The following is a 27220-nucleotide window of genomic DNA, read 5'->3' on the forward strand; positions in this document are numbered from 1 at the left end:
GTTGAGTGCTGTGAGATACCTGCATAATGGGTAGAGCAAGGCTTAGACTTCAAACATGGAACAGTTACTGGTTACCATATTGCTAAGCAATCAGTCTGAGCCACTTCTACCCTTCTCAGGTTGCCCAAGTCGACTGTCAAGGATATGATTACGAAGTGGAAACGGGAAGATATAACCACACTGAAACCCCAGCCAGGTAGGCCACATGTGTTCAGACAGTGACTGTTAAACAATGAAGAAGCTGGTACAGGAAAATCACGTGACATTATGTGATACCATCACGTGCGAATTCTGCAGTGCCATTGATAGTGCAGCTTCCACCACAACTGTGAGCCAGGAAATATGAGGTCTAAGCTCAGGTACCCATAAATAAACCACACATTTGCCAGCGAATGTTATGCACAGCATTTGGTGGTGTAAAAAGTGCCAATATAAGGATATTTTGACCAGTTGCATGCTGTCTACGGTAGAAGACCAGTTCAGAGATGAACACAATGCTCCCTGCCATAAAGAGAAGTCTGTCTGTGAGTGGTTTGTGGGCCAAAAGTTTCTGGAAATGGACTGGCCAGCCCAGAATCCAACCTCAACTGCACCACCAGGTTTTTAAAATGCCAACAATTATGCCATGTAATGTCAAGATTTAGCCTGTCCTTCGATAGTCCTCAGCTAATATTAAATTTGTGGTCTTGAAGGTATGAATTTCTTACACTACCTGTGATAACTAACTGAGAGAATTAATAGGCAAGAGGTATTAGAGAGAGATTCTTGTCAATATTACCTATACTAATAATTTATTTGTTCCTTCATAAAAAAATAATAAAAAATAAAAATAAAATAAATAAAAAAACTCTTGTGAATTATAATGAGTTGCATTTCTTCTTAGCACTCATATAAATGTTACATACAGCCAAATCTAAATCATGAACTGACACATGGAGCAAGAGATAAATAACAAACATATGAGAGCAAAAGGAAGATCAACTCATGCAATGTCTATTAATTTTACTGTTGCTATAACATAACACCCTCCACTTGTCTTAGTTCTCCCTACATCCAACAATTATTCAAACTAATGAAGGACAGAGTGAAAATGAATAAAGATACACAACATATTAACTACATTTGTTTAAATATATATTTTTAGAATTAACAGCTACTGGGTTGTTGACTTAAATAAAATAATACTTAAGGTTTGTCTTCATAATTACTATATTTATTTCTTAGTAATAATGATACACTGTCCACTCAATCAACTATGGTAAACAGAACTGCTATGTCTTCTCCATCTTCTCTTATATAATTTCACCACCATTTGTGCAGTCATTGTTTCCGCAACAAGAACATTTTCAGAAGTACAGTAGTTCTTTTTTTTTCCTAGTTTCTTTACGTCGCACTGACACAGATAGGTCTTACGGCGACGATGGGACAGGAAAGGACTAGGAGTGGGAAGGAAGTGGCTGTGGCCTTAATTAAGGTACAGCCCCAGCATTTGCCTGGTGTGAAAATGGGAAACCATGGAAAACCATTTTCAGGGCTGCCGACAGTGGGGTTCGAACCTACTATTTCCCGAATACTGGATAGTGGCCGCACTTAAGTGACTGCAGCTATCGAGCTCGGTGTACAGTAGTTCATGACAGTGCAACCTCTCAGGTATTCTTCTTGCTAAGTATTTAACATTACACTAAATCATACAGGATTTTGGTGAAGAAGGGAGAGATAAGGGGTGAGAAAGTAGCAAAAAGTCACCTTCATTAAGTTACAGCCTGATGTAAAAGTCGAAAATCATCTTCAGGGTTACTGATGGTGGGTTTTAAACCCAACACATCTTCACATATTTCGACCCTAGGGATCCCTCCAATTTTCATGATTTTTTTTACTTAAAGTTATAAAAATTCCCTATCAATCAGAAGTTACTTCTGAATTTGATATCAAACAAGTTGATGCAAAAATGCACTAGAATATTAATATGATGTAACAGGACCTCTGAGCAACAACAACAACAACAACAATGTAATTAATATTGCAGTAAAAATAAAACATTAAGGCGCTGGCCTTCTAACACCAACTTGGCAGGTTCGATCCTGGCTCAGTCCGGTGGTATTTGAAGGTGCTCAAATACGACAGCCCCGTGTCGGTAGATTTACTGGCACGTAAAAGAACTCCTGCGGGACTAAATTCCAGCACCTCGGCATCTCTGAAGACCTTAAAAAGTAGTTAGTGGGACGTAAAACAAATAACATTATTATTATTAAAAATAAAACAAACTCCATGGCACAACAGCCCCAAAGACCCTTCCTCTGCCAAGAGGGCACTGCTCATTCTGAAGGCCTGCAGATTAAGAGGTGATGCGTGGTCAGCAGGAAGAACCCTTGTGGTTATTATTCTAGTTTTCTAAACAAGAGCAGCTACTTCTCCAACAGATGGCTCCTCAATATTGTTTCATATAGGCTGAGTGGACCTTGAACCAGCCCTCAGATGGAGGCAAAAATCCCTTGCCTGGCTGGGAATTGAACCCAGGCCCTCCAGGTAAGAGGCAGGCTCACTACCCCTAGAATGCAGGGCTGGTCTATTATAACATCATACCAATAACTGAGGCGATGGGTGTAATAACCACTTAGGTCAACTTAACTTGTATTTCCAAAATGCACATCTTTTATAATCCTCAATGTGTTCTTCATCTATGCTTCAAATATTACTTTGTTATGTCATTACTCATGAAAAATGAAGTCAGTGGGGCTGCTGAAGAAATGTTAGGAAGGAAGAAAAGATCAACTAAGAATAAGTGGATAACTCAGGAAATACTAGACCTGATTGATGAACGATGAAAATACAAGAATGCTAGAAATGAAGAGGGCAGAAAAGAATACAGGTGATTAAAGAATGAAGTGGACAGAAAGTACAAGGTAACTAAGGAAGAATGGCTGAAGAAGAAGTGCAAGGATAAATGATAAATGTAAGAAATTTATTTCTCTTCCACCTATTCAAATTTCTTATTTATCATAAGATTACATTCAATACGGATTTGCAATGATTTTCATTACTTGTAAAATGAAAGGATGTCGAAGATTGTACGGTTCTGGAAAGGTAGATGCTGCATACAGGAAAATCAAGAAAACCTTTGGAGAAAGGAAACCTAGGTGTATGAATATTAAGAGCTCAAATGGAAAGTCGCTTCTAGGGAAAGAAGACAAAGCAGAAAGATGGCAGGAACATATCCAACAGTTGTATCAACGTAAAGATATAAATGATTTGGTTCTGGAATAAGAGGCTGTTGATGCTGATGAAATGGGAGACCCAATTTTGAGGTCAGAGTTTGACAGAGCTGTGAGAGACCTAAACAGGAACAAGGCACCTGAAATTGATGATATTCCCTCTGAATTACTGACTGCCTTAGGAGAAACCAGCACAGAAAGGTTATTCCATTTAGTGTGTAAGATGTATGAGACAGGAGAAGTGCCATCCAATTTTTGGCAGAATGTTGTTATACCTATTCCCAAGAAAGCCGGTGCTGACAGGTGTGAAAACTATCGTACCATTAGTTTAGTATCTCGTGCCTGAAAAATTTTAACACATATTATTTACAGAAGAATGGAAAGACGAGTTGAAGCTGAGTTGGGAAAAGATCAATTTGGCTTCAGAAGAAATGGAGGAACACGCAAAGCAATCCTGACGTTACGTCTGATCTTAGAGGATCGAATTAAGAAGGACAAGCCCACGTACATGGCATTCATAGATCTAGCAAAGGCATTCGATAATATTGATTGGACCAAGCTATTTAGGATTCTGAAAGTGATTGGATCAGATACCGAGAACAAAGAATTATCTACAATCTGTATAAAAATCAGTCTGCAATGATAAGAATCGAGGGCTTTGAAAAAGAAGCAGCAATCCAGAAAGGAGTGAAGCAAGGTTGAAGTTTGCCCCCCACCTCCTTTCCAATGTTTACACAGAACAGGCAGTAAAGTAAATCAAAGAGGACTTTGGAAAAGGAATCACAACCAAGGAGAGTAAATCAAAACCTTGAGATTTGCTGATGATATTCTTATTTTATCTGAGACTGCAGAAGATCTCAAGAAGTTGATGAATGGTAGGGATGAAGTCTTGGATAAGGAGTACAAGATGAAAAAGTCCAAAACAAAAGTAATGGAGTGCAGTCAAACAAAGCCAGGTGATGTAGGAATTATTAGATTAGGAAATGAAGACTTAAAGGAAGTAGATGAATATTGTTACTTGAGTAGTAAAATAAATAACAATGGCAGAAATAAGGAGGACATAAAATGCAGACTAGCACAAGCAAGAAAGAGCTTTCTTAAGAAAATAAATTTACTCACTTCAAACATTTATATCGGAATTAGAAAGATGTTTCTGAAGACTTACGTGTGGAGTGTGACATTGTATGGAAGTGAAACATGGATAACTAGCTCAGAAATAGAATAGAAACTTTTGAAATGTGGTGTTACAGAAGAATGCTGAAGGTGAGATGGATAGATCGAATCACGAATGGAGAAATAATGAATCGAATTGGTGAGAGGAGATTGATATGGCTAAATTTGACGAGAAGAAGAGATAGAATGATAGGACACATCTTAAGACACCCAGGACTTGTTCAGTTGGTTTTTGAAGGAAGTGTAGGTGGTAAGAACAGTAGGGGTAGACCAAGGTATGAATATGACAAGCAAATTAGAGCAGATGTAGGATGCAATAGTTACGTAGAAATGAAAAGGTTAGCACACGATAGGTTGGCATGAAGAGCTGCATCAAACCAGTCTATGGACTGAAGACTCAAACAACAACGTCATCACAAGAGGGCAGGAGCTACCTTTATATACAGCTGTGTAGCAAGTCGCTATTCTAGCGAATGGCTTGGCCAATTTAAGTGCCCCAATTTGGTGGTTCTGCACACAGCATTCAGTGAGTGTTGTGTCTGTTGAGTGTAGTTTTGGTATTGTTATTCTTATGATCAGGAGGCAGATGATTGTAAAAGTGAAGGAAGAGGTTTGCAAGTGCAGAATAAAGGGAAGAAGAAATTACTTAAACAAGACTCTTGGAAATGCATACCAAACAGAGCCAAGAGGAATCCTGGTGATAGCTATCTTATACAAGACTTGTGCTCAGCTTTAGAACCTAATTTTCCAAAAATCCAAAGTCAAAAGGCACTAAATTCTCCATTCAAAAGTATATGGTCCTTATGTATCAAACTTAAGGGTCACTTGCAGTATCAGTTACTTACAATGCTGTCTTCCAAGCATTTAGGTTTTCGTTGTGATGCGATTCCCCAAAAGAAGATTACACATAATAAACTTCATAACATAAGGACTTCACAGGTTAATAACTGAAAGGAGCTAAACATCAAAGAACTGCCTCACCCTGCCTTGAAGTTAACACAGAAAAATAATAACTATTCATATTTACATTACTAATTACAAAGGATTATAGAAATAGCTGTGTTTAGACATTTATATTTCTTGTTACGGTAAAGAATTTCAATGAAACTTTCAAAAGTGCAGTATTAAGAAATAGTCTAGAAATTCTCTGCAAATCCTACATATACTGTATATGTAATATAATGTTTTTTGTTTGATTTGTTATGCCCACCTAAGGATTGTGTGTGAACTTATTTAGCAGAACATTTCTTCTTGTCTTCCCAAAATCTCTTCATCCTTTTACTGTGCTTCTTTTTTGCATTATTCTGTCCATCCTGTAGCTTGTCTTTTAGATTGATCAGGAAATTTGTGTTTGTTTATGAGAACTGAATCCATCCATCCATCCGTCCATCCATCCATCCAACCATCCATCCATCAATCAATACTGACCTGCATTTAGGACAGTCACCCAGGTGGCAGATTCCCTATCTGTTGTTTTCCTAGCCTTTTCTTAAATGATTTCAAACAAATTGGAAATTTATTGAACATCCAGATTTCTCAATTTTTTCTGTCTTTTATTTATTTGGGAAACCAAAACAGCGAGAAGCCAAAGACTTCTTCATTTATATCAATTTCCTGAAGATCTTTGTTTATTTCTGTAAGTCAGTTGTTGTGATTTTTTAGAAATAGTGCGAGATTTAGTATTTTCTTTGTTAGCCTATTGTTATCCATCCTGATCAGGTGACCATAGATTTTTAATCTTCTTTTTCTAATGGCACATTTGGGTCATAGAATTTTTCTGAGAATTTTTCTCTCTTGTTTTTTTATGTTTTTATTTGTGATCTGCCACCAATTATCAGAGTTTCTGATGCATAAAGAGCTTCTGGTTTAATGACTGTGTTGTAGTGTCGTATTTTTCCATTTTGCGATATAGATTTCTGTTGTTTCTGTTCCAGACAATTTTGTATGCTTTTAGTAACTTTGTAATTCTTTGGTTGCTTGCTGATTTATCCCGTTTGGTTGCATAATTTCACATAGGTATTTGAATTTATCTAGTTAGCCCGCCCGGTGGCCATGATCGTTATGGCGCTGAAGTCTAAATGGTCTGACACAGAGGTTAGCCGGTTCGAGTCCCGTTGGTCGAAAACATTTTCATCATCAGAATGTTGGCCGGCAGGGTAGAGGAGGTGGTGGTATACAATTTCTAATCATTAGATTGCATGCTAAAAGCCTGGATTAAATTCCAAACCTCTCCGCAGTCCTCATATGGAGTGAGGGCATATGACGCTGTTGGTGATTCGTCCATCAGATGGGGACGTTAAGCCTTGAGCAGACCCCTTGGTGCTATTCGACAGGAGTAGGCTATGTGCCGGCACCGGGTTTCACCCTCTCCCTACTATCATATATCACTTCATTTCATCTCATTAACTCCTCTGATGAGGTTGACGTCAGGAAGGGCGTCCGGTCATAAAAACCAGCAATGACAGATTATTCTCACCTCATACCTGACCCCATAGGGAAACGGGACAAGGGTTGGACAAACAACATTTGAATTTATCTACTTGGAAGATTTTCCCATATCTAGTGATTAGAGGATGGTTGTTAAATCATGATTTTATACCTTCCATATACTTTGTCTTTTTATATGAAATTTGCAGACCTGTTCTTTGCCACTATTTCATGAAGTTTCTCTACAGACTGGAGTGCTTCTTATTTGTTGTTGGAGAGGATTGCCAAGTCATCTGCAAAGGCGAGGCAATCAAGGTGAATTTTGTTTTTGAGAAGTCTACCAATACTGATCCCTTTAGTTTCATTTTTCCATTCTTGAACCCCTTTTCCCTGAACTAGATTGAATAGTAGTGGTGATAATCCATCGCCTTTTCTGACCCCTGTTGTAATATCGAATGGCTCTGAAATGTCTCCTAAAAATTTAACTTTCGCTGTTGTGCCTGTTAGAGTTTGCTTTGCTTTTCTGTCGACTTGAAATTCCTCAAGTATTTTGAATAGAGTCTGTTGGTCTATTAAATCATAAGCTTTTTTGATGTCAACAAAGGTAATTATTGTTTATTTTGTTTTACAAATTTGTAAAATAGTTTTTAGGTTAAGATTTGTTCTGAGCATGATCTTCCCTTTTGAAACCCTGCCTGATATTCTCCAATGAGGTGGTCAGTTTGTTTTTCTAATCTATTCAATAGGGCTTTAGAGAAATTTTTGTAGACGACTGATAATAAGGAATAATGCTCTATTAACTTAATTTTCCGTATTGATCATTCCAATGATCACAAGTATAAAGACTGGACTTTCCAGCTAATCAATACTATTATTTATTATAAGGTACTTAAAACATTTTTGCAGATCAGTACCGGTTTTGACCCTATGTGTGGGTCATCTTCAGCTGCTGAAGAACCTTGATCTTATTAAAAATTACATATAATGTTAAAACACTACTTGCTCTAATTTTAAATGAAAAATTCTAAATTACATGATGTGCTGTAGTATTAAAATGTGCTTGGAAGAGAAATTTAAAAGTCTAAAATTGTTCATCAGTTCGTTATAATGCCACTGATCTTGATGTTCAATCATCAAGAAATCAGCTCAGCTGAAACAAGTGTGAAAAGAATGATGTTGATGGAAAAGTGTTGAGATGTTCATACCAGCACCTGACGAATCTTCTAGAGATCTAGGAGATTCCTCAAGTGCCTGTATTTTAAGTGCTTCTTCAATGATCCGTATTGGAAACAAATGAACAACTTAACACTTTCCCACTGTTCACACTTGTTTCAGCTGAGCTGAGTTCTAGAAGATTCCTCAAGTGCTGGTATTTTAAGTATTTCACCTGGTCTTCTGTGTGGTGCATTCTTCAAATTGGAGGAAGGCTAAGAGCTTGCACAGGACATGTGACTGTGATGACTTTTTTTTCAAATCATTACTTATCTTGCATTGAATTTCATGCTTGCTTCATAAATATTATCTATATTCATGTCTTGCCTTAACTTTGATTTTGTCGTCGCCATAAGACCTATCTGTGTCGGACCGACGTAAAGCCACTAGCAAAAAAAAAAAAAAAAAAAAAAAAAAACAACACTTTGATTTACCAGGCGAGTTGGCCATGCGGTTAGAGGGGCACGGCTGTGAGCTTGCAACCGGGAGATAGTGGGTTCGGATCCCACTGTCGGCAGCCCTGAAGATGGTTTTCTGTGGTTTCCCATTTTCACACCAGGCAAATGCTGGGGCTGTACCTTAATTAAGGCCACGGCCACTTCCTTCCAACTCCTAGGCCTTTCCTATCCCATTGTCGCCATAAGACCTATCTGTGTTGGTGTGACGTAAAGCCACTAGCAAAACATAAAACAAACAAAAAAAACTTTAATTTTGACAGATGATGGTCTCTAGTAAGACAAACTAGTTTCAACAAATATATGTAACTTTTTTTTTTTTTTTTTTTTTTTTTTAAGGTTGCAGCAAATAGCATAGAATAGGTGGAAACCTTTATCTTTTGTTTTACAATATAGGAATACGTTGTGCAAAAAGGCTCGGCTGTTTTGTAATACATTTCAAGTGAAAGGAAATTGCTGCTTTTATAGTTCTTCAAAACTTTATTGCATTTAATATGCATCTGTCTCTAACAATATGACTACATCTTTTTTTTTTTTTTTTTTTTTTTTTTAACAGTGCTTGAGCTATAGTGAGTGCTCTGATCAATGCAATTTGAATCTGGAATATTTTGTAACTAGTAACCTGAACTTTATAAGAACAATCTAAAAGAATTAAAGTCTCTGTAACAGTTCACAATTATAGTTTTGAAGTCTAATCAATACTTATAAAGTCTCTGTAACACTAAAGGCCCTGTACTACGACAGCCAGATAAAAGTGCGGTATAAATTTATTTGGCAGTTTGGACATTTATCTGGAAGCTCGGTTGAAAACACGTACTACTACTTTCGTTTATGTGCAATCTGGGAAAATATTCTCGAGTATAGCTATGCCAAAGTTGGAGAGGCTGTTAACGCTCTTATCTGGGACTTGGCTCCTATCGGGGACGCTACTGTAAAGAATCAAGATGGCTACACATCAAGATGAATCTACATCTGCATGATGCTGTGCGAAATTAAGTTGTTACAATGTAATCTATGTATATATTTAAGAAGTATGTCATGTTTCCTGTCCAGCTATCACAGAATTCTTAAAGATTTCCCAAGCTAGCAAGTTGTTGCTACTGACTATATCAGTAACACACAAGCAATCAACAGGAAGCTTCATGGGTAGCCGTGGTCGTTACGGCTACATCGTTTGCTGCTATGCAGTTTTTCGTGGGTTTGAGTCCCAAAAGTCGTTAACATTTTTTTACCTTCTAAATCATAGTCAGTAGGGTACTAGAGGTGATAGTACACATTTCCTAATCATTAACATGCGTGTCAAAAGCGTGGGTTCTATTCCAAATCTATCCGTGACGCACATATGGAGTAAAGGTATACGACGTTATTCATGGTGATTCGTCCGTCGAATGAGGATGTTAAGGAGGTTATATTTCTTTTACTTCATAATAACTTGCTACAAAAGTATTTACGCTAAAGTGAGATAAATGCTTGCCAGTTACTATTCTCACATTGTATTGAAAAGAAAGAAACTAACTACTTATTCAATGAGCAAACAATAAATTGAATTAATTTTTTTTTTTTTTTTTTGCTCTAGTTGCTTTATGTCGCACCGACACAGATAGGTATTATGGCGACGATGGGACAGGGAAAGGCTAGGAGTGGGAAGGAAGCGGCCGTGGCCTTAATTAAGGTACAGCCCCAGCATTTGCCTGGTGTGAAAATGGGAAACCACGGAAAACCATTTTCAGGGCTGCCGACAGTGGGGTTCGAACCTACTATCTCCCGAATACTGGATACTGGCCGCACTTAAGCGACTGCAGCTATCGAGCTCGGTAATTGAATTAATAATCAAAATAATGATCCTACGTTGGATCAGTGGCATTAATCACGAATATAAACTTTACGTTCGCCGTAACGCACATCCTCGTAAATAGTACTAGACAAAGAAAGATACATAACCTGAATCTTAACTTTTGCGTCCAGGTTACATTTTCAGTCTTTTTATTTTCTATAACAGTTTCAGTTTTGTTATACAGTTAATTAATTTTAACATTTCTTCATATGTGTATATTCTCTTTTTGACATAAACTTCCACATTATAGCTTAATAAGATTCTGATACTTGATTCTAGTAATACAATTTCAAAAGGAATAGAGCTAAACAAACGAAAACACCAAGGAACATGTATGCCACCGCGCTAAATTTCACTATATTTTCAGTAACCTTATTACCAACCCAACAAAAATGTTACTACATCTTCCGCATTACAATACCGTCGTTAAAATCCGTTGGTAGTACGCAAGAAAATATTTAACTTCTAGTTGGCAAAACTGCAGCCTACGCATATGGCTGTTTACCTGACAGTCATAGTACAGGCCCTAACTATTATTGTTTGTATAATGAAGTCACATTTTGTATACAACTTTCTCTGACATCGTACTTTCTTCCTGCTGAGCGGTTACCTATGTTCTCTGCATGTTCAATAACCCTAAACTTGTCTTAAGCCATGAATGAGTGATTATAAGAACTTGTTGCCACACTTAATACTTGGTTCACACTTCACTTCTATGTTACTGACGCCACATAGACCAAGACCAGATAACGCTATAGCATAATGGGTCCCATTATCTGAAGTGAAGCAGTACCAACCTTATTTCAAATTACGCACGCATTCAAGTTTTTCTTTGCTAAATTCCAGAAAGAACATGCAGTGAGTATTCACGTATACACACTGGTGGAAAAAAATATCCAAACACTAAGAAGGGATTGTGCTAGACTAACGAACATTGGTAGGCATGTTTATACATCTAAAAGATGATGTTGATTCAGATTTCCTGCAAATCGCAGTAGTGTGGTGCTAGTAGCAGCCCCATGATGTTACACATCAGGTTTGCTTTAAATCCGTGCTGTACTGTGCAAGAGCATTAGTTACCTGTGAGATTGGACAGAGTGACTGTGAGCGGGTCAAGAATGCCTTTACGACAACAAAGAGGCCAGTATCAAGAGCTCACCGAGGTTAAACGAGGCTGTATAATAGGGCTACATGAAGGTGGATTTTCCTTCCACGCTATTGCTGAACGACTTGGCACTACCAAGAGGGAGGACTGCCGTATTTGGCGAATGGCTGTGGTGCAGCGGACTGCGTCTGTAGCAGCAATTTAAGTGGTAGTTGGCATGACAGTAACACAACAAACTGTTCAAAATCGGTTACTTGAAGGACAGCTCCGAGCCTGACACCCTGCAGCATGCATTCCACTTATCCGAAACCACCACCGTCTGTGACTTCAGTGGTGTCAAGCGAGAGCTTGTTGGAGGATGGAGTGAAGGTCCATTGTGTTTTCCGATGAAAACCAGTTCTGCTTCGGTGCCAGTGATGACCTTGTGTTGGTTAAGAGGAGGCCAGGTGAGCGCCTGCATTCCACCTGTCTGCGGCATCGGTACACTGGACCTACACCGGGAGTTCTGGTCTGTGGAACAATTTCCAATGATAGCAAGAGCACTCTCATGGTTATCTCACACACCCTGACTGCAGATGTGTATGTCCGTCTAGTGATTCGACCTGTTGTGCCGCCATTCATGAACAGCAATCCTGGGGGTGTTTTTCAACAGGATAATGCACACCCTCATGCCGCTGTTGTAACCCAACGTGCTCTACAGAGAGTCGACATGTTGCCTTGGTATGCTCGATCCCCCGATCTCTCGCCAATCAAGCACGTATGGGAAATCATTGGACGACAACTCCAGTGTCTTCCACAACTGGCATTAACTATCCCGGTATTGACCGACCAAGTGTAACAGGCATGGAACTCCATCCCACAAGCTGACATACGGCATCCGTTCGACACAATGCTTGCACGTTTGCATGCCTATATTCAACAGTCAGGCGATTACACCTGTTATAAATGGCTAGCATGGCACATTTGTGATGGTTTTTCTCGTGCGGATATTAACCTGTAGCCTTGTACCTTTAATCAATTAAATATGTTACCTCGACAAATATATTGGCAAAATTTCCATATTCTACATTCCTTATTTCATGGTGTCTGGATAGTTTTTTCTGCCAGTATTTGTTAATTATTCTTTTTTATGCTACCTAAAATACAGAACTCAAATTGTCCATTTAATAGAATTGAAGTTAAGTCATATTTTCTTGTTGTTTTTGGCTAGATATTTAACATCGTACTAACACATTGAAGGTTTCTGATTACAGAGGGATGCAAAAGGGCTAGGATTAGGAAGGTAGTGCCTGTGACCTTAATTAAGGTACAGCCCCAGCATTTGCCTCATGTGAAAATGGGGAACCAAAGAAAAACCTCTTCAGGGCTACCAACGGTGGGATTCAAGCCCACTATCTCTCGAATGCAAGCTCATAGCTAACCGCATGGCCAACTTGGTTGATTTATATTTTAATATTTATTTCAATAATGAAAATTGGGAAGTTGAAACACTTAACTGATGTCATGGATCAACACAGGATTCTAATCACAGACCTACAAGAACTTCGGAACACAGATCAGGACCCATTTGAATCTGGGGGATATCGTCTTTACAAAGGACCTCCAGGAAAGAGAGTAATGAAAAATGTTCCCCAATTTGGAATGGGATTCCTGGTTCATACTAGCATATTAGATTCAGTGGAGGACTTCTCATCGAACTCATCAAGAACTGCAACCTTAACGATTAGAGTAGAGAACAAAATATATACAATGATTAATGTCCATGCGCCAACAAATGAAAAAAACATGACAAATAAAGAGAAAACTGAAATGTTTTGGGAGGAGCTTGACCAACTGATTTCAAATATCCCTGACAACCATGTTAAAATTATGCTTGAAGACTTCAACGCGGAAATTGGACAAGAGAGAAAATATCGCACAGTGGTAGGTAAATGGCCAGCACACAAATTGACAAATAGAAATGGTCAAAGATTAATTGAGCTTTGCACAGACCGTGGGCTTATTCTTGAAACCACAAGATTTAAGAGAAAACTACACAAATTAATGACCTGGAAATGCCCTAATGTTAAACTGGGTGAGTTTCGGATAGACCACGTAGCAATGGATAAAAAATACCATAGAGAAATTTAAAATGTCAAAGTCCTTCGTGGGGTGGACATCGATTCTGATCATTATATTTCAAAGATTAAAATCAAGTTAACCCCAAGAAAACATCACAAACCATCTAAATTCACTAGAAGGAGGAAATATGAACCCAGCTACTTAATAAATAATGCTGTGTATACAGAGAGATCCACAACACCTCTAAGCGACAAACTGGAAACGATTATTGATAAACTAAAAAATATTGCCAAAGAAATTGCTCCTATGAAAAGGAGAAAGAAACACGCCTGGTGGAATGAGGAATATGATATGGCAATACAGAAAAGACACAAAGCATTGCTAAGTGACCAACAAAAGAAAACGGCACAATCTCGAGATGAACTAACTATTGCTAGAAGACAAACAGCCAAAGAACTTAGAAGAATCAAAAGAGACCATCAAAAAGAAAACCTAGCTAACATAGATGAATCATTCAAACAACATAAGACACGAGACTATTACAGGTCATTTAAACAATATCAATCAGGTTATACTCCACCTACACTCACGATGAGAAATAAACAAGGACAACTAGCACACAATAATCAGGAGAATGCCAAAATTCTAGCTGATCACTTCAAAGAATTACTAAATGCTGAAGACCCAAAAGAATACCTAGAATTTTCACCTGATCCAAAAAATAAAACACGCTTAGACAAGGTTATTCCACAAGATTTCCATGAGGTATTTCAAGTGATTAATTGGCTCAAGAATTATAAAGCTGCAGGAGAAAATCAAGTGGTTGCAAAGCTGTGGAAGAATGCAAATAACCAAACACTTCAAAACCTACACAAACACATCATAGACATATGGAACTCTGAAAAAAAGCCTGCAGAATGGAATACGGCTATAATTCATCCAATACACAAAAAGGGGGATAGACTGGACCCAAATAATTACCGAGAGATCTCTCTACTTGATATCACATATAAGATCCTGTCTAGAATTATCCTCACGAGAATTCAAGAACAGCTCAACCAAGAACTTGGAGAGTATCAGGGGGGATTTCGACCTGGAAGAAGTTGTCCTGACCAAATCATTAGTCTTAAGTGGATTATGAACCATCAAAGAATGAGAAACAAAAAGCTAGTTAACACTTTTGTTGACTCCAAGAAAGTATATGACAGTATTCATCGTGAGTCATTACTTAAAATCCTTAAAGAATTTGGGTTACACCAGAAACTCATTAATCTCGTAGCTGTTACCCTCAAGAACACTAGAGCAAAAGTTAAATTCTGAGGAGAGTTGTCTGAATTATTTGAAATCTGGACTGGACTTCGACAGGGGGATGGTCTCTCACCAATACTGTTTAACTGTGCATTGGAGAAAGTCATGTGAGAATGGTCTAAGAAATGTCAGCCAAACATCAAGATTGGCAAAAATATCAAACTCAATTGTCTAGCATTTGCAGATGACCTTGCATTACTTGCAAGTAGTGTGGAAGAGGCTAAACTCCAAATTGAAGAATTAGAACAAATTGCAGCAAAAATTGGATTATAAATCTCCTTTGAAAAGACGGAAATGATACCATCCTTCAAAGTGGAAACATCATCTATCACACTGACTAATAACAAACAAATTAAGGTTGTTAATAAATTTAAGTATCTTGGAGAGATTATAACTTGGAACTTTAAAGAGAAAATATCAGTTGAAAATAGAATTACCAAATTAAAGAAGCTCAACACATTACTTGGCCAACCTACAAGAAGAAATCTCTCTCGATAAATGCAAAATTTAAACACTACAACTCCGTTATTAAGCCTGAAGCAACCTATGCTAGTGGTTATTAAGCCTGAAGCAATCTATGCTAGTGAAACCTTATTCAATTTGAATACGAAATCAACTACAGATAAATTACAGAAAATAGATAGACGAATCATTAGAACAATTCTGAACAAAAGACACCAAGTAGATGGACAATGGCGATTACTACCCAATGAAATTGTATACCAGGAGACCGAGATACAATGCGGAAAAGAAAAGCTGCTTTTTTCTCTCATATATCACGACTACCAGAGACTAGGATACTCAAACATTTATTCAACTACTTTTGGAAAAGTAAAACTAAAAATCACTGGTTCAAAGAAGTCCAAGAAGATTTAAATGAATTAGACTTGACAGTTCAACAAATTGAAAACAGAGAAGAGAGGAGGATCCTGAGAAATAACGATGTGAGACTTAAACTGAAGACCTATACACGCAAACAGTACAACATAACTGACGAAGAACAGGCAGCCAGGTCAGCGAGAATGAAACATTTCTGGGAACAAAAGAAAAATCAACCAAATTTGTAACCAATATTCATAAGACTTGACTGTATATAGATTGATTTCAGTGCTCCAATGTGGGCATAAAAAAAAAACACAGAACAACTAGCTTTAGAGAAAAGAATTTCTCCTGGAAATAATCTAACATAAGCAACAAAAAAAAAAACAAAAAAAAATAAATAGTAATAGCAACGAAGAAAGATGTACTAAATCAAGACATATATGGAGACAGGAACAAAACAAAATATAAATATAATAGGGTAGGAGGAGGAGACAAGGACACATATGAAAACAGAAAACGACCAGGGTAATCTCCACACCTTCGTACACCGCCATCTTCAAGTAGATGGATGTTCCTCTATAACCATCTCTTCTCAGCTTCTGATGGACTAGTTTCTGCTTCCCGACAATGTATGAAGATGTGTAATATCCTTGTCCTTTGTGTTCCCTCATCTCCTCTTTCTATTACTCCTCTTCCTACACTGCCCTGGTGTATGGCCTGTTAGGTGCTCCTTTTCATGTCCCTATCTCTCTATATATGTCTTGATAAGTACAAGAAAGAGACACTGCAATTTGAATTGCCTTAACTGTTTTAATTGCATATATTCATTAAAAATGACATTTCCTATAAATCAATACAATAAAATACCAGAAAAATATAAAAACAGAATTATATACAGTTCAAGTAGATACAGACACATGTGAAGTTCAACCCCTTAAACATACATACTGTGTAACTACTTGCTTATCATCAGCCCTGAGGAGGGTACAAGAGAGCACTATTGCATAGTTAAAATGCAAATGCTTTACACCACAACTACCTGCGGGCTATGAGTCCTAGGAATCCTCTCAGACCTCTTGGCAGCAAGCCATCCTGCTTTCTGCTGACGCCACCGTTTGTGCAGAGTTAAGGAAATGGCAACACTGTCACCTAGAAAGAGGGAAAAATACATTTTCATTTACTGCCCAGATTTCTGTATGACTCTCAAGTCAATGATGTTATTTAAAGGAGACTAACATCTAGGTCATCGGCCCCTTGATTCTCAAGACTTCTACACCAAACTGTTTGTTTGTCTACCCCTTAGTCTCACTTCTTGATACAAGGTTGGGGATGAGGTGAGATCAATTTATATAGCATGCTTTTATGGCCGGATGCCAAACTCAGATGATGAGCTGATGAAAAGGAAACGAATGACAGTGAATGAAATTGGGTAATGAGGTGGAAGGAATCGGCTTTCAACACCAAATTATAAGAAATAAAAGACTGTATCATCATCATTTCCAGCTCCAGTTTCCCAGGTGTGGTATACAAGCGCTCGCCACTTCTTCCTGTCAAAGTATAGTTTCTATTCCTGTATGTCCTCCCCCTTGACATCCCTCTTGCTGACCTCACATTTCACTGTGTGTATTCATAGATTCCTTGACCTCCCTATTGGTCTCTTCCCTCGTACTTCTCTGTCAAAGTAATTCCTTGCTGTTCTCCTTCTGTCCATCCTCATTACATGCCCAAGCCACTGCAGCCTGCATCTTCTTAAAAGCTCAGTAACAGGTATTTTGATGCCAGCTTCCTTCCCGTTTGCTTCATTTCTAATCTTATCTTTCCTGGTCTTTTCGTTCATTGTTCTGATCAATTTCATTCCCGTTGACTGGATTTTACAATGAACGTTGTAGTGTAGGGTACGTGTTTCGAGTCCATAGGTGAGAAATGGAATGAAGTAGGAATGAAACAGGGTCAATTTTGTTTTCTGGGATATTTTATCTTCCTACAGTAGATTTCTCACTTCAAAATTAAAGGGAAACTTTTTTGTGTCCTATTAAGTATTTCTTGTTTTATTGTGTTATCTTTTGAAATGATACCTCCAAGGTATTCAAAGTTGGAACATACTGTAACCTCCAGAGGAATGTTTGAATCTGTGCCTTTCCTGATGATAGTCTTTTCAACTGTTTTAGTTCTATTTTAAATTTGTCAATCCAAAGATTTTGTTTCTCCAGTATACTTCTGCTTCAATTTCTCCCCAAATGAGATCATCATCTGCAAATATTAGAGTGTTAGGCTCTTTGTAACGTTCTTTGATGGATTTATGACCCAATCCATGACGACGATGAATAGGAATGGTGACAAAGTAATTCCCTGCTGGACTCCTCTTTTGGTTTCAAACCAATCTGATCTTTCATTCCCTACTTGGAAACAGCTAATGCATTTTTAGTAGAGCATCTTTACTTTATCAGTCAGTTTGTTTGGCACACCTATACCTTCTAGGCACTCCCAGATCATCTTCCTAGGGACACTGTTTGTAGGCCTTCACAATGACCATCACTAAGTATCATCACTAAGTACTTACCATATTCCCCGTGCTTCTCTGTTAGCATTCTGTATTATGACTTTCTGTGTGTATGTGCTTTGATAAAAAATACATCAACTTGAGCTCAGACAGTTGAAGTACATCTTAGTACTTGTACAGTGTAGTCTTCCACCACAAATCAAACATTAATAAACAAACAGAAAGCAGTACTAAGAAAAGTAAATCATATGTGAACTAAAAGTATCCAGTCACATAAAGGTGTAAGGGCAAATACACTAATACCATAACGAGTAGAAGGTAAAGTGTGATCTCTCCGCTAGTTCATCGGTTCCTCCACTAGGCGGCTCATCCAGCAATAAGTGAGCTTGAGCTTAAAAGTCAGCCTATGAATAAAAGATAATTATTGCATGCAAAATATTATGCTTTTGCTTACCATTCCAGAAGTCAGTTGTAGATAGTTTAGATAGCTTCCGCGTAGACTTAGTGGTCTTAGAAGATCTCAGTTCCTTTCTCATCTGTCTGGTTACAAAATAAAATTGAAACTCATATAATGGAAAATTCTAAGTTCCCATGGAGGGAATTAGATATTTTTCACCAATAGAGCTTGTCAAAAACAGACCAGATGTAAGGCTTTACAGGCGTTTGCTCTATTAACCAGCGTTTTGTCTCGGGTCTGACACTAGACTCATCAGAGTGGGATGTGTCAGACCCTACCCATTGACGCTGGGGTGAATGCAGGTGAACTACTACTACGAAACGTTTTCATTCCTCCCCTGAAGGGGGAGGCGGGCCCCTTAGACAGTTATGCCGTCTCTCAGGCTGGGAGATTTGTTACGGTGATGGAGATGTGTGGAGAAGGTGAGGGGTTAGGCGGCCGTGGCCTATACTACGAACTGTCCCAGCATTCGCCTTAGTGCAGGAGAATAGAAAACCATGGAAAACCATTCTCAGGACAGCCGACGGGCGAGGCCAGGCGAGAAATGCAGCACTGTGCCTTAGGCCCATCTCCCGAATGCAGAGGCGTAGAGCCATGACCACCTCTCCTCTACTCAGTTGGCCGGTCAGAGTGCAGAGCTTATGGACAACAACCCACTCTGCAACTACTAACTCAGGTGAACTTATCAGAAGCCCATTATAAGAGGCACAGTCTGATAACTGCATACGGGAGATAAATCTCCACAACGGAATAATTGCCCGCCTAGCGATTCCGAATGGAAAATTCTAAGTTCTCATGGAGAGAATTAGATATTTTTCACCAATAGAGCTTGTCAAAAACAGATCAGATGTAACGCTTTTCAGGCGTTTTCTCTATTAACCAGCGTTTCGTCTCAGGTCTGACACTAGACTCATCAGAGTGGGATGTGTCAGACCCTACCCACTGACGCTGGGGTGTATGGAGGTGAACTTAGCAGAAGCCTATTATAAGAGGCACAGTCTGATAACTGCATACGGGAGATAAATCTCCACAATGGAATTATCGTCCGCCTAGCAATTCCGAATGGAAAATTCTAAGTTCCCATGGAGGGAATTAGATATTTTTTCACCAATAGAGCTTGTCAAAAACAGATCAGATGTAACGCTTTTCAGGCGTTTGCTCTATTAACCAGCGTTTCGTCTCAGATCTGACACTGCATACACCCCAGCGTCAGTGGGTAGGGTCTGACACATCCCACTCTGATGAGTCTGATAGGCAGTTTTGTTTATATTTCATAGATCTAGAGAAGGCACATGACTGGGCACCGAGGGAAAAGATGTTCGCCATACTGGAGGACTATGGAATTAAAGGTAGATTATTCAAATCAATCAAAGGCATTTATGTTGACAATTGGGCTTCAGTGAGAATTGATGGTAGAATGAGTTCTTGGTTCAGGGTACATACAGGGGTTAGACAAGGCTGTAATCTTTCACCTTTGCTGTTCGTAGTTTACATGGATCATCTGCTGAAAGGTAAAAAATTGCAGGGAGGGATTCAGTTAGGTGGAAATTTAGTAAGCAGTCTAGCCTATGCTGACGACTTGGTCTTAATGGCAGATAGTGCCGAAAGCCTGCAGTCAAATATCTTGGAACTTGAAAATAGGTGCAATGAGTATGGTATGAAAATTAGCCTTGCGAAGACTAAATTGATTTACATGTCGTCCATTTCATGACCGTATCGATGAGTATAATCAAGAAGTGAATATCGATTAGGTGGTTCTTTATATTAACTTCTTGACTAAATTGATGTCAATAGGTAAAAAATTCAACAGAATTGAATGTCAGATTGGTGATACAAAGCTAGAACAGGTCGATAATTTCAAATATTTAGGCTGTGTTTTCTCCCAGGATGGTAATATAGTGAGATTGAATCAAGGTGTAGTAAAGCTAATGCAGTGAGCTCGCAGTTGTGATCAATAGTATTCTGTAAGAAGGAAGTCAGCTCCCAGACGAAACTATCTTTACACTGGTCTGTTTCCAGACCAACTTTTCTTTACGGGAGTGAAAGCTGGGTGGACACAGGATATCTTATTCATAAGTTAGACATAACAGACATGAAAATAGAGAGATTGATGGCTGGTACTAACAGGTGGAACAATGGCAGGAGGGTACTCAAAATGAGGATATAAAGGCTAATTTAGGAATGAACTTGACGGATGAAGCTGTACGCATAAACCGACTTTGGTGTTCGGGTCATGTGAGGCGAATGGAGGAGGATAGGTTACCTAAGAGATTAATGGACTCTGGTATGGAGGGTAAGAGAAGTAGAGGGAGACCAAGACGATGATGGTTAAACTCATTTTCTAACGATTTAAAGATAAGAGGTATAGAACTAAACGAGGCCACAGTACTAGTTGCAAACAGAGGATTGTGGCGACGTTTAGTACATTCACAGAGGCTTGCAAACTGAATGCTGCAAGGCATAAGTCTATAATGATAATGTATGTGTGTATACATTACAAAATAATCCTTGAGATGACCGGCTCCATGGCTAAATGGTTAGCGTGCTGGCCTTTGGTCACAGAGGTCCCGGGTTCGATTCCTGGCAGGGTCGGGAATTTTAACCATAACTGGTTAATTCCGCTGGCACGGGAGATGGGTGTATCTGTCGTCTTCATCATAATTTCATCCTCATCACGACGTGCAGGTCGCCTATGGGAGTCAATTCGAAAAACCTGCACCTGGCGAGCTGAACTTGTCCTCGGACACTCTCGGTACTAAAAGGCATACGCCAATTCCATTTCAATCCTTGAGATGAATTAATTAATTTCATCAAGTGTACTAATGAAAAATATGTCTCTATTTTTGATATGATTATATGGCTCAATCATGTTTGTGGGTTACTGTAGTCACGTCGTAGTTCGTGAACCAGGGCAACGGCTGAGTGGCCTAGAAAGTGGTCCTGAGAGTCGGGATACCAGTTGCTATGGAATGGGAGTGGGCATCTCGGACATATTCTGAGTCCTGGCCTTCCTTGTGCTCAGGCGGCTAGGACTATCCAATTCACCGGTGGTCCATAACCCGTTAGAGGAGAGATCCTCACTTGGACTATGTGCAAGTAGGGTAGCATCCTGCTTCATGAATCTACCGAGCTCAGAACATTTTAAGCAAGCCTCGGACCTATGGGAGTAACGGAGTCCCACTCCTATTTGACAGGCGAGGGACTCCTTGGAAACAACTTGGCGAACGAAATGGAATTCGATGGGGAGCTATCAATATTAATGGGGTTTATGGAAGAAAGAAAGTAGAACTGAGTGAGTCAGCAAAGAGGATGCATCTGGATGTGCTAGGAGTAAGTGATATTCGGGTAAGGGGAGATAACGAGGAAGAGATAGGAGATTATAAAGTGTACTTGACGGGTGTTAGAAAGGGAAGGGCAGAGTCTGGGGTAGGGCTCTTTATCAGGAATATCATTGCACGCAACATAGTTTCTGTTAGGCACGTAAATGAGCGAATGATGTGGGAAGATTTGTCAGTTGGAGGAATTAGGACTAGAATTGTGTCCGTGTATTCACCATGTGAGGGTGCAGATGAGGATGAAGTTGACAAGTTTTATGAAGCATTGAGTGACATCGTGGTCAGCGTCAACAGCAAGGATAGAATAGTGCTAATGGGCGATTTCAATGCAAGAGTTGGGAACAGAACTGAAGGATACGAAAGGGTGATTGGTAAATGTGGGGAAGATATGGAAGCTAATGGGAATGGGAAGCGTTTGCTGGACTTCTGTGCTAGTATGGGTTTAGCAGTTACGAATACATTCTTCAAGCATAAGGCTATTCACTGCTACACATAGGAGGCTAGGGGTACCAGATCCATAATAGACTATATCTTAACAGACTTCGAATTCAGGAAATCTGTTAGGAATGTGCGAGTTTTCCGCAGATTTTTCGATGATACAGACCACTATCTGATCTGTAGTGAACTGAGTATCTCTAGGCCTAGGGTAGAGAAAGTGCAATCTGTCTGCAAACGAATAAGGGTAGAAAATCTCCAGGACGAGGAAATTAGACGGAAGTACATGGATATGATTAGTGAGAAATTTCGAACAGTAGACAGTAAGCAGGTTCAGGATATAGAAAGTGAATGGGTGGCATACAGGGATGCTGTAGTAGAAACAGCAAGGGAATGCCTAGGAACAACTGTGTGTAAAGATGGGAAAAGGCGAACATCTTGGTGGAATGATGAAGTGAGAGCAGCTTGTAAATGTAAAAAGAAGGCTTATCAGAAATGGCTCCAAACAAGGGCCGAGGCAGACAGGGAGTTGTAGTAGATGAAAGAAACAGAGCGAAACAAATAGTTGTTGAATCCAAAAAGAAGTCGTGGGAAGATTTTGGTAACAACCTGGAAAGGCTAGGTCAAGCAGCAGGGAAACCTTTCTGGACAGTAATAAAGAATCTTAGGAAGGGAGGGAAAAAGGAAATGAACAGTGTTTTGAGTAATTCAGGTGAACTCATAATAGATCCCAGGGAATCACTGGAGAGGTGGAGGGAATATTTTGAACATCTTCTCAATGTAAAAGGAAATCATCCTGGTGGTGTTGTGAACAGCCAAGCTCATGGGGAGGATGAAAATGATGTTGGTGAAATTATGCTTGAGGAAGTGGAAAGGATGGTAAATAAACTCCATTGTCATAAGGTAGCAGGAATAGATGAAATTAGACCTGAAATTGTGAAGTATAGTCGAAAGGCAGGGATGAAATGGCTTCATAGAGTAGTAAAATTAGCATGGAGTGTTGGTAAGGTACCTTCAGATTGGGCAAAAGCAGTAATTGCACCTATCTATAAGCAAGGGAACAGGAAGGATTGCAACAACTATCGAGGTATCTCATTGATTAGTGTACCAGGCAAAGTATTCACTGGCATCTTGGAAGGGAAGGTGCGATCAGTCGTTGAGAGGAAGTAGGATGAAAACCAGTGTGGTTTCAGACCACAGAGAGGCTGTCAGGATCAGATTTTCAGTATGCACCAGGTAATTGAAAAATGCTACGAGAGGAATAGGCAGTTGTGATTATGTTTCGTAGATCTAGAGAAAGCATATGACAGAGTACCGAGGGAAAAGATGTTCACCATACTGGGTGACTATGGAATTAAAGGCGGATTATTAAAAGCCATCAAAGGCATTTATGTTGACAATTGGGCTTCAGTGAGAATTGATGGTAGAATGAATTCTTGGTTCAGGGTACTTACAGGGGTTAGACAAGGCTGTAATCTTTCACCTTTGCTGTTCATAGTCTACATGGATCATCTGCTGAAAGGTATAAAATGGCAGGGAGGATTCAGTTAGGTGGAAATGTAGTAAGCAGTCTGGCCTATGCTGACGACTTGGTCTTAATGGCAGATTGTGCCGAAAGCTTGCAGTCTAATATCTTGGAACTTGAAAATAGGTGCAGTGAGTATGGTATGAAAATTAGCCTCTCGAAGACTAAATTGATGTCAGTAGGTAAGAAATTCAACAGAATTGAATGTCAGATACTTGATACAAAGCTAGAACAGGTCGATAATTTCAAGTGTTTAGGTTGTGTGTTCTCCCAGGATGGTAATATAGTAAGTGAGATTGAATCAAGGTGTCATAAAGCTAATGCAGTGAGCTCGCAGCTGCGATCAACAGTATTCTGTAAGAAGGAAGTGAGCGCCCAGACGAAACTATCTTTACATCGGTCTGTTTTCAGACCAACTTTGCTTTATGGGAGCGAAAGCTGGGTGGACTCAGGATATCTTATTCATAAGTTAGAAGTAACAGACATGAAAGTAGCAAGAATGATTGATGGTACAAACAGGTGGGAACAATGGCAGGAGGGTACTCGGAATGAAGAGATAAAGGCTAATTTAGGAATGAACTTGATGGATGAAGCTGTACGCATAAACCGGCTTCGGTGGTGGGGTCATGTGAGGCGAATGGAGGATGAAGGGTTACCTAGGAGAATAATAGACTCTGCTATGGAGGGTAAGAGAAGTAGAGGTAGACCAAGAAGACGATGGTTAGACTCGATTTCTAACGATTTAAAGATAAGAGGTATAGAACTAAATGAGGCCACAACACTAGTTGCAAATCGAGGATTGTGGCGACGTTCAGTAAATTCACAGAGGCTTGCAGACTGAACGCTGAAAGGCATAACAGTCTATAATGATAATGTATGTATGTATGTATGTATGTATGTATGTATGTCTGTAACAATTCTATAATGATTAGGCCTATTTACGTCATACTTACTGGTCTTCCAGGATATCTTTATTATTGACCGTGTATTATTTTGTTTTTAGGCCTACAGACTATGTATATTTTTATTGGGTATGATATTATGTGTGGATGTGTACTGTATATGGTATCTCTAAAATAGGTCTTTATGAAAATGTTCCATTATTTTTAGCTGCACCTTGCAAATCGGCGATTCGTTTGAGCTAAATACAATCTGATATAACAGGCTATTTGTGCTCATATTTCCGAATTTTTAACTACCATTACTGCGATTAAAACAGTGTTCTGGAGTGTCCTGTGCTTATAATTATGACTAAGGCGCTTTTCTACTGCGTTAGATATGCTAACCAATGAAATAATGTTACAGAAATCTTTTAAAATGACAGACTCTGATAGGAATTAACGTGACTCGGATAAGAATTAACTAACACTGCGTGTCATACCAACATGGCGATGCGCGCAAAACTCGGCTTCAGCTAGCCAATGCATTGCGGTAGGCATTGCCATCTCTATGTTATTCTGTGCTCGATGGTCTTCAACTATATACTGCAACAGCCATCGACCAACTCATAGCCAACGGTGAAACCCTCTATGGCCGTCTTCATAAAGTCGAACCTTCTCGTTCTCCTCCCCACTCTAGATATCCCATACCTACACCACATCGTTACACCCGGCCAGATCATCCTCCCTTTCAACCTACACACTCCGTCCGCCCATCTTCTCACTATCTGAATATCTCTTTCCCCCCACCGCCGACTCTTGAACATCTTAGATACTTCACAACCGTCCTCTACCACATCGTCTCAACACTTCACCACCTCACCCTTCCCAGCGACTTCCAAACTGCCACTCTTGTGTAAATCTTCACTTTTCCCATTTTCCTTACAACTTCATGCCTAATGCCCGTCCTTTTCATTCCCAGCAGCGTAGCCCTTCCTCCTTCAATAGGTCAAATCGCTTACCCACCTTTTTCATTTATCCCATCTCTAAGTTATCTTCACCTCTCTTGGCCCGAGCGATCGCGTTACGAACTAAGGGGCCCGCCCCGGCCTTTGGATGGGGAATGAAAACGATAAATGATGATGATGATGATGTTCACCTGCATACACCCCAGCATCAGTGGGTAGGGTCTGACACATCCCACTCTGATGAGTCTAGTGTCAGACCTGAGACGAAACGTTGGTTAATAGAGCAAACGCCTGAAAAGCCTTACATCTGACCACTTCATATAATGTAACACAAGTTTAAAAAAAACATCCACAACATGATCATCACAGTATCTTAATGTTTTCGAATTAATAGTGATACTGTGCAAACTGTCCAAACACTCGTGAAATATATCGCCTCATAGACAATGTTCACGGGAGAGTTTTTATTCCACTACACTTTCAACTTGCACAAACTCATTATAAACTGCTCTTGAAGCATGGGTGAGGAAAGTGCTGTCAGTGCTGTATTTATTGCTATAGTCCCTAATAAATGTGAGGGCTGTAGGAAGTATTTCTTCAGTAGGCTTGCTGTGAAGCAGGCTGACACATTTATGACATTTTGTGACCTTCGATGTGTTGCGCACTATATATCCTCCTAGATAATAAATCAAACACTCCTTAGCAAGACTGTAATTATCAATATTATTATTATTCTTCTTCTTCTTCTTCTTCTTAGCATTTTCCTGCTGGTGCAGCATCCGCTGTTCTAATTTTGTCTCTCCATTTTGCACGGCCTTGGGCATCGTGTGGTCTTAAGTCCAGAGTATTCATATCCGCATTCATTGTGTCATGCCAGCGCTGCTTTGGACATTTGCGTGATCGCTGCCCATTAATTTCAAAGGTGTGGGTGAAATTCGCTACTGTTCCAGGTGCAGCACGCAGGACATGACCATACCATTGGAGATGTTTTTCCCGTGGCTTCTCAGTGATGGGTGCAATGCCCATTTGTTGGCGGACGGTGTCGTTTCTGACATGATGCAGGAGTGTGATGCCCATCGACCAGCAGAGCATGCGCATTTCCATGGTGTGTAATTGGCGCTCTGTAGCTTTGTCATCTGGTTGACATTCAACACCGTATAAAGCAACAGGACATACTACCATGCGATATATTTTGGACTTCAGATGTAGTAGCATCCGAGTACGCCTGTGATTTCCCTCCATCTCATCCATGCTGCTTGTATCCTACTTCGCACTTCATCACGTATCTCACCATCAGTCTGTAGGCGAGATCCTGGATACCTGAAGCTTACGGTCTTCGTTAAGATCTCTCCATCAATTTAAATTGAGCCACTGCTTGAGATGGTTTCCAGGTATTCAGTCTTTTTGTTCAGTCTAAGACTATACTGTGAGAGACGGCTGTTCCAATCTTCAAATTGACGCTGCAATCCACTTCTGGTGGCATCAGCAAGTGCAGCATCATCTGCGTATAAGA

At 39.5% G+C, this 27220-nt stretch overlaps 1 protein-coding gene across 9 annotated transcripts in view; it reads right to left on the reverse strand.

Annotated features, from left to right (window-relative positions):
• Nucleotides 1-1191: 1191 nt before the first annotated feature.
• Nucleotides 1192-27220, reverse strand: part of Naglu (N-acetyl-alpha-glucosaminidase) — a 306046-nt gene continuing 280017 nt past the window's right edge. For 7 of the 9 annotated variants that reach the window (XM_067145900.2, XM_067145906.2, XM_067145903.2 and 4 more), the window contains one exon: nucleotides 16406-16758. In XM_067145900.2, coding sequence (XP_067002001.2) covers nucleotides 16634-16758 — 125 coding nt within the window. In that variant the 3' untranslated portion in view covers nucleotides 16406-16633. Of the gene's footprint in view, nucleotides 1330-16405; nucleotides 16759-27220 lie in introns of those variants that run through there. The other 2 variants (XM_067145901.2, XR_010859862.2) reach the window with 2 other exon arrangements.

This window comes from Anabrus simplex, chromosome 4, assembly GCF_040414725.1.
Source record: "Anabrus simplex isolate iqAnaSimp1 chromosome 4, ASM4041472v1, whole genome shotgun sequence".
Taxonomy (NCBI): Eukaryota; Metazoa; Arthropoda; class Insecta; order Orthoptera; family Tettigoniidae; genus Anabrus; species Anabrus simplex.